Below are 8,585 nucleotides of genomic sequence, written 5' to 3' on the forward strand. Positions count from 1 at the left end.
GAGGAGGAGGAGGAGGAGGAGGAGGAGGAGGAGGAGGAGGAGGAGGACGAGGGGGAGGTGTGTGTCGGGGAGTTTGCATGTCAGTCCAGGAGCTCAGCTACTGTCTGTGTCTGCCCTGTTGTACAGTGTTGCTGCAGCACGGAGCCGACCCCAACATCCGCAACACCGACGGCAAGTCCACCCTGGACCTGGCCGAACCCTCCGCCAAGGCCGTCCTCACAGGTCAGTGTCCCCGTCTGTCTGTCAAATGCCCCCCACACACACACACACACACACACACACACACTCACACACAGAGGTCCGTACACATCTGTATTTTTTGTTGCAGATTGTTTGTTTGTCTTTCCTGTTCTCAGTTTCCTCTTTGCCGTTCCTCTCTCTTTCTGCCTTTTGCTTACGCTGCACTTTTCCCACCTCTATCTTAATGTTAACAGGTTGCACACACACACACACACACACACACCATTCCTTTTATTCTGTCCAAGGCTGCAAGCAGTGTTGCCTCTCGTTTCCGTCAATCTATCACCTTCCTTATTTTTTTGCAAGGCTGTGCTCCGCTCATGTGCTCACCACGCATGTTGTTCAGTCTTTGTGTCCAAAGGCTTGTTCGCACATCGGTCATTCCTTCCATTTTTCTTTTGTTTGGCCTCGCCTTTATCCAATAATCAGGGGTCAGAGGTGTTTGTGTCTCCGCTTTCCTATTTGTTCTCATTCGTCTGGCTGAGGCTGCACTCATTGATCAGCTACTCAATAAACTCACTCTCTGTGTTGGATTTTGCTCTTTGTTTGTTTATGTCTTTCTTTCTTTCTTTCTTCCTTTCCTTCCTTGTGTTGTTGAAAAGTCGAGGAATAACCGACACAATGACACAGCAGACCTTGACTGAGCAGAGTTTTCTTTAATGCAGCACAATGCTGCAAACCACAACAAATTGAAAATACATTTAAATGCCGTTTAACAACTGCAAGAACCCCACACCTATCCTCATCCTCCTCCTCCTCATCATTCCACTTGGGTTTAGGCTGCAGAAAGAGGCTTGACAGGCAAAAAAAAAAAAGAAAAAAGAGCTTTAGTGGCCAACATGGGACACTAAAATTCTGCGGTGAAACTCGGACTGCTGGTTCCTTCATTGTAAAAAAGCCCTTAAAGGCGGCAGGGCCCAGTACACCTATTTAGTGGTAGAGGAACCACTTGGACACAGTTACGGCCTTTATATGATGCACTAATAAAAAAAACAAAAACAATATGGCTTTTAATTGTTTGTATATTTCTGTTCATTTTCTCCTTGGTTAGACAGCTGAAAGTACAGACGCAGATGAACTTTTTGTGGGTTTTCCAGCCTGATTTTGTTTTATCTTTCTGCAAATCAGCACTTTGCATCTTCTCTTTTGACTTTTCTTCTTCGTGCTGTATTGTCTGTGCATGAGTTGGCTTATGAGTTATGAGCGCTTATCTCACTTTCTCTTCAGATGGGGGAACGTTTGAAAGACATTGTTCTTATTGAACTAAATTAATCCTCTTATTTTTGTTTTGCCTTGCAAAACTTCCTCCATTTACACCACGTTACATCACCAATTCCCATCAATCCCCTCTGTGGTAAATGAGATGAATGGCGAGATACCACAGCGGCAAAACATGTGGAAGATATATTCGCCGCAGCCAGTCTGTGAAAAATCATTGTCCTCGCCCGCTAGAATTGAAATGAGGTTGTTCGGTGCCACATTATTGAACATCGCCGCATATTTTGCAGTTCTCCCCCTTCACCCCATCTCGGTACTGGCCATGATACAAGTTTTACAATAAAGCTGTCATGGAAATGCGATTCATGGGCAGTAAAGCTCGGTGATTTAGCAGAGGAGTAATTGATCTTAGGCTGTTTGTGATAGAAAATGTTAACCAAACATTGCAGACTTATTCTTGTGTGTGTGTAGTGACTCAAGGCGGCTAATAGTGTAAACAACAAATTGCCCGAGACGGACCCAAACACAGTCCTGCTTACAAATTAGAGCTGCGGCTATGTTGTGTTTTGTTAATTGACATCAAGATGGCTCAAACTGTGAGGGGTATCTCCTCTGGGGTGGGGGGGACGGGGACACGGGGGATTTGAAGGGGAAGTGAGGAAGCTGAGGGAGAGAGTCTTAACTCAACGCTCAAACATGACTCGCACATTTTTTGACATTATCCTTATCCGTCCAAATGTTCATCCACTGTTATCCGTCCAGAAATCTGTCTCGATATAGAAAAAAAACGATGCTTCTCATAACTCCAAAACTTGTGTGTAGGAGAACTGTGGTGACGCGAAATAGCAAACGGCCCCGTCTAGAGCCTGAAAGTGTCCAATTTGTCCATTCTGGGCTACTGTAGAAACTTTGCGGTGCTACACGGAGGACTTTGTGAAGAGGTTCCGCTCCATATGTAGATATAAAGGCTCAGTTTAAGGTAACGAAACACAGGTTCAGGTGATTCAACGCTAATAAAAACATAGCTATGTATGTATTATATTCTAACAACAGATTCCCCAAAATCCCACACACTGGACCCTTTTCAAGCCAATTTACCTGTGAGAACCTACTAGAATTGGCTTCAGTGGGCTGCAGCTGCCTTCACACATTACAGTCATTTACGAGCAGATTTTTTTTGTCTCAAAGTGAAACAAAGGTCTTACCTCACCAGTGACCTTGATTTATTTTTTGAATGGAAATACATTTTAAGCAGATTTATGATGCCCCCCATCGGCCTACCCATTGAATCTTAAAGCTCTATAATGGAAACAAGGGCTTTGGGATGAAAATATGTTTTAATTTTCATAAATTAGCGGCTGAAATTGACATTTTTCAAGACATTCTAACTTGTCATAGTTCAAAGCACGGGTGTAATTAATAACACTAATAATGGCTGTGTTCCATTCAGGTGATTCATTAAGCCCATGCCAATGAGCAGGCATGCGTAACACCAGAACTGGATCACCTAACTTAGAATGCAGCCTTACCTGAGGTTATTAATTAGCTGGGCTTTTCCCTGCTGTGGCGTGTCAAAAGGTCTCCTCTGTGACACTGGCAGGTCAGAGTGTCGCCACACGATGAATGTCGATAGAGTGCGGTGGTTAGAGCGTAAAATGGGACTGAATGCTCATCGTTTACCTAAAGTCCAAGCCTCCAAAAGCAGCAGATGGGTGTGTTTTTTGAAATTGTAATGAAAAAGACAACAGTTAAGACATTAACGAGGGCCGCTAAATGTCATCTGGCGTCTTCGCCATCTGGCGTTTCCACAGGCATCCGCCGGTGCATTCGGGTGAAAACGAGCAGTTAACAGGGATACCAGTTGATCCACAACACCAGCGCGGTGACTCCCCCCACCCCCCGCCTCCATCATCGGCCCCCGGTCCTCCTGCGGCGGTCGTTCAGCATTCCACCCGTGCTTCAGATTTGACAAATTTACCGCACCTCGTTAAGTAACGCGAATTATCCTCTTAATGGCCGGCACTAATTACCTAAACTGTCGTCCTGTTACATTGTCTCTTCACCCAGGAGTGATTCCACTGTTCTAATTATTGTTGGCGGTGATGCATTGAACACGACGTCTCTTAAAGACTGTTTCATTATCGCTGACGTGGTCAGGTTTTTGGTAAAAGTGGCAGAAAATTCAAGCCAAGCCTTTAAACAGTCTTTCCAGGAAAAAAAACAACAGTTTAAATATGAACATATGAGTGTTTGTATTTGTAGAAAGTGTACAACCCTCCACAGAGACACCCTGCATTAGCCTTTTCTCTTTGGTCCTATACGCTCTACGATTCAGAGGTTCTGCTCCATTCCTCATCTCTGCTGCAGCCCCGGCACAGCTTTCAACTTCAGTCGGCGGTGATGGAAGTTTATATTGACCCATAAATAAGCTCTGCTGCTGTGCCACATCCAACAAAGTGCTCTCAGAAATGATCGACTCTGTTCCCCATTACCTGGAGATGTGGAACGTAAAGCTGGGAGAGAATTAGATTTGTTTTAGGGGGGAGGGGGCTTCGAAACAGGACACAATAATTGTTTTTTTTTTCAATTTATTTGATATGAATTGGGTTTGGATAGCTCACACACTGCATATCAGTCAGCAAGGCGCCATTAGTCTGCAAGGTTTTCGTATATTCGCATATCGCAGGGCAGTGTTGATTGCCAGGCTTTTCTTTAAATCCTCAGACGCCTCCCAGATGTGCCTTTATCAGCAGAACTCTGCAGTTCAGTCCATTGCAAGTATGAGAAACCGTCATTCACACCACGGCAAGGGGTCGGACTCACAAGCACAACTGTGACATTCGACGCCAGAGGCCCGGGTACGGTTTCATGGATTTCAGCTCATTGAAAATCTGTATGCGCGGTACAACCCGTCACAATCTGCGGTTGCAATATAAGTAGCGCAATAGATGAGCATTTAAGTCTGTTAGAAATGCTAATAGTCATTTACTCTGTTGTGCCTTTTGCCGTGCAAAAGCCTAGAGAGTTTCAAGTTAATGATCTTGTTCCTTATCGGGTTACAAAGGACAGCATGCACAGATCTGCTGTGCGATTGGCCTATCGCTAGATGGTTACTGGCTCCTGGAGCAAAACACCGGATGCCCCCCCCCGATACACATTTATCAGATGTTGGAGTGAAGCTGCTGTGTTTAGATCTGATTCATGGTGCTGCGTCAGTGTTGAGGAATGCAAGACAAATTAGTATTTTGCTTATTTAGTGTTTGAAATCGGAAGTGAAAAGCTGGCCGTTGCTGGTAGGTGGGTTTTGCTACCCTTTGGACGGAGCCAGGATCGCGGTTTCCTCCTGCTTCCAGCCTTCACGCTAAGATAAGATATCCGTCAAGGTTCCTCCACCAACGTGAGAGTTGTTTTTTTTTTTTTTTACAAAAGCCGGGAAGATTTCCCAGAAATCCCGAATATCAGACTGCAGATAAGTAATCGAGAGAAACGCACGTTAATGATGTGAAAAGCCGCAGAAGAGCTAACTTCGGGAAACAAAGGGATCACCGGGAGGAATTTTTGCTTTGAGCCGTCTTTCCTGTCGTCAGTGATTGATCTTCCTCTGGCCATGCAAGCAGTGATTAGGACACTTTCATCATGTTTCTGCCCTTGACAATTCTCTCCTTTTCTCCCCCTCGTACCTCCATCGCTTCCTTTTCGTCACTCATCAATTACAACGTTGTATAATGAGCTTGCAAGTACAGCATGTACCCCATCCGCCCCTTCATCCTGCCATCAGCCTTGGTGTCGATCTTTCCCTATGACACGTCATCTATAGTCTTTGTCCCTTTGCCCCCTGCTGTCTCTCAACCGTCTCGAGCTCCATACCAATCGGCCTCTCCATCTTTTCCCTCTGGCATTTGTCATTTATTCTCTTTCTGCTCTTCACTCGAAATGTCTCAATCCGCCTCATCCGCATTAGATCTCTGGCAGTGACATGATCACATGATGTTATTTCAGCCTAGAACATAGATTAGCAGTTTCAACATGGTACCTGCATTCAGTGTTGTAAGATGGAGGTTGGTGATCATCATCACTGCCAATCTATAATCGACTTATCTTCTGAACTAAGGCTGTTTCTCCACTAAATTTCAGACAACTACTTTGAGATCCTACGAACTAAACAAACTGGTGAAACATAAGCTCTATGCAAATGAACTGGTAGAGGTAATTTATGTGATAATCTCTCTTAGACTTGTGTCACAAGGTATTAAGCCCTCATTGGGGGGTTTTGTCTGCATCTTTGGTATTAAACTCTCGTATCTTTGGTTGTGTTTTATCTCAAATAGGAAACAAACTACGTTATGTAAAGCAACACAGGTGTTATTCAAAGAAAAGAAGCGAGGCCCCAGGTGCAGCAGCATCAGGCTTTTAAAGGGAATGGGAGGTGACATTTCATTCATGTTGGGTCAAAACACACCTGTGTTTATTTAAGAGAATAAATACAACCTGTTTGGCCTTTGCGCCAACATTATGCGCCATCTAACTAACAAAAGTGGATTTGGACGTGGCCTAGATGCACTTTAGTCTTCCAGAAGTAAGTAAACCTCACCCACTGTTGCTACACGTGGCGTTTTGTTCTCTTGCTGCACACCGGTGTCGGTTCAAGTCAGCTATTCTCTGTGCTGACTTCAGACGGAGAAGAAAACCCCGTCCACATGGTACAGCGTTGTCTGGCACCACTCATCAGCCAATAGGAGGAGGTTATTCATTTCTCTGCTTTATGGACGTTAGAAATGTCTTCCAGTAAGCCCGTAGCTTAAGACGGTAAATAAAGAAGAGAATAATTCATTGTTGCTGTGTAATAAAAAGGAGAGAGAGAGACACTGGAAGAGATAAATAGAGACGGAAGAGAGGCGAGCACATAGAGAGTGAGAAACAGAGTCCATTAGCTGCTATTAATTACCTCGGATTGGTATTCACAGACTAGCTGCTTCTGAGCCTCAGAGAGATCAATTCTCCACTCTGGAAGTCAGTCAACACACACACACTTTTCATTGCTTTGGCCTCTCTTGTATTAATGTGTCTTTAACACATTCCCTCTCTGATACGAACAAATCGGCTTTATTTCAGTTGCACTGTGTGTCACGTTGCCTTTTTATTTTGGGTTAAGTGCCAACCAGATGGTACGATAGCCAGTCTGGCGTCCAGTGTGAGGTTTCACACTCCGTGAGTTGTCGGTGTCTTCGCGAAGTTGTGTTGCCCCCTTTCATACGTGAGATATGGAAGATTATCTCCTTTTTAATTGCCGGCCTTGTCTGCTATGTGCCCAGCATTATCAAACGTGCTTTATATTCATTCAATTCATTCATCCGTTCATTAAGAAAAAGAAACAATATTCAAAACCATTCATTTACTAATGCGTTGGCCAAATGTATTAAATAACTATAAAATAGATGCCCTTTCATCATTAACTATCGTCATAATTAAAGTGTGGTTAAATCCATGCATTAAAGCATATAACTCACATTTGTAAGATAAATGTGAGCTATATACTCTCGTTTTGTTCTCCAATTACCTTTCCTTGATACATCCTATTACTTTTTCTGAAGCAATGACCTAATTGCCCCATGACAATCAATTAACTCATCGTCAACTTATTCATTCTGTAAAGCATGTTTGCACATTTTCAGTTATAGAGGCAACCCAATTTCCTGGACTAAAAAAAAAGAAAGCATCGGTCTCACTTCAACAACATGTCAAAGTTGGCCTCACATTTGGATGTCAAACTTGGGAACTTGAGAACTGTCTCGAAGAGAACTTGACGTCGGAGACGGGACAGTATTTTCTATTTGAGTCGAAAAACATTGGTTAGCTTCCAGATTTGACAGTTACAGTACGTCTTCCCCAGGTGGTGGAAGATTTTCAGCTTGGTGTCCGGCTGCAACTTGGATCTTTTTTTCGTCTCCATTCTGTCACGAAGGCAGAGTGTGGAGAACTTGAAGAGGCGGAGTGAACAATTGCCGAATTAAACACGATTGAACACTGTGGAGTTTTTTTTTGTCAAGAATCCCCCTGTTGTCTTGTCATAGTTAGCTTTTCATTCTCAGGAATGAGTTACAGACGGCAATAATAGGCTGTCCTCGACTACGCCTACAAGGATGTGCTGATACGAGATGGAGAGAAAAAATCTCTAGAGAATAACATTGCTTTCAATCGTACTGCTTTGCCACAGTGCAGATGCTCATTTCTCTTACTCTCTTTGTCATTTTGCTAATATTGTTGCTACTTTCCTTGTACTTTTACTTTGTGGGTGTTTCCCGGTCACATCTAAATCATTATAGATTATTTTTCTGAGTTCAAACGCTCATTGGCAGAATAATTTATGACCGAAACTCGGGGTCGCAATCATTGACTTGCAACTGCCTCCCAAACAGCAACTGACTGCACTACTGGCATCAGTGTCTCGGACTACACCATGTCTCAGTGCTCATCTGCATTTATGAAGTGCACTGCCATGAATTAATAAAGAGAATTGCCGTACTCGAAACAAGAATCTTTGCAACTCCCAATGTCTCCCAACTCCGCTTGACCCCATTTAAATGGACAGCTAAATGACACCATGACTTATTGAAACTGAAACGGTGAAGTCTTGGATAATCTTGGTGCAAAACTCGAAGACAAAGTGCAAGGCTGTGCTCCCACGCAGGGCGACGTTTACGGCTTCTGCTGAGCCAACTTCCACCCCGGGCATCTGGCGGACGGCCAGACTCAACCACAGACCACGGTCACCCCTGACAGTAAAGCTAAAAAAAAACAAAACAGGTTTGAACTGTTAATAAATCTCCATGAAACACAAATAGTGATGGATGCTGATGAGAACAGACAAGAGAGAGTTGTGAAGACTACGTGCCAACAGGACAAGGCAAGAAAAGCCATGATTTGGGATGAAGCAAATGGGGGGGAAAAGACATCTAAAGAGAAAGATACATTTTTGTTTGTGGGAGATCCTTTCAGAGATATAAGTGGTAAGATAATTAAAACACAGTGAAATCAAATGATTCTACATGTTGGGGGGGGGGGGGGGGGGGGGGGTTTTTTTTTCGACCCGACGCCAGCACCTCACCATTGGTTTTTTTTTCACTGGC

At 43.8% G+C, this 8,585-nt stretch overlaps 1 protein-coding gene across 3 annotated transcripts in view; it reads left to right on the forward strand.

The window, feature by feature from the left end:
* The window catches only part of LOC116388219 (poly [ADP-ribose] polymerase tankyrase-1-like), a 58,994-nt gene that overhangs the window by 7,860 nt on the left and 42,549 nt on the right, over positions 1–8,585 (forward strand). For all 3 annotated transcript variants that reach the window (XM_031855904.1, XM_031855905.1, XM_031855906.1), the window contains exon 4: positions 127–222. In XM_031855904.1, coding sequence (XP_031711764.1) covers positions 127–222 — 96 coding nt within the window. The remainder of the gene's footprint in view (positions 1–126; positions 223–8,585) is intronic.

The sequence above is a fragment of the Anarrhichthys ocellatus genome, unplaced genomic scaffold (genome assembly GCF_004355925.1).
Source record: "Anarrhichthys ocellatus isolate YVR2014 unplaced genomic scaffold, GSC_Weel_1.0 scaffold16, whole genome shotgun sequence".
NCBI lineage: Eukaryota > Metazoa > Chordata > Actinopteri > Perciformes > Anarhichadidae > Anarrhichthys > Anarrhichthys ocellatus.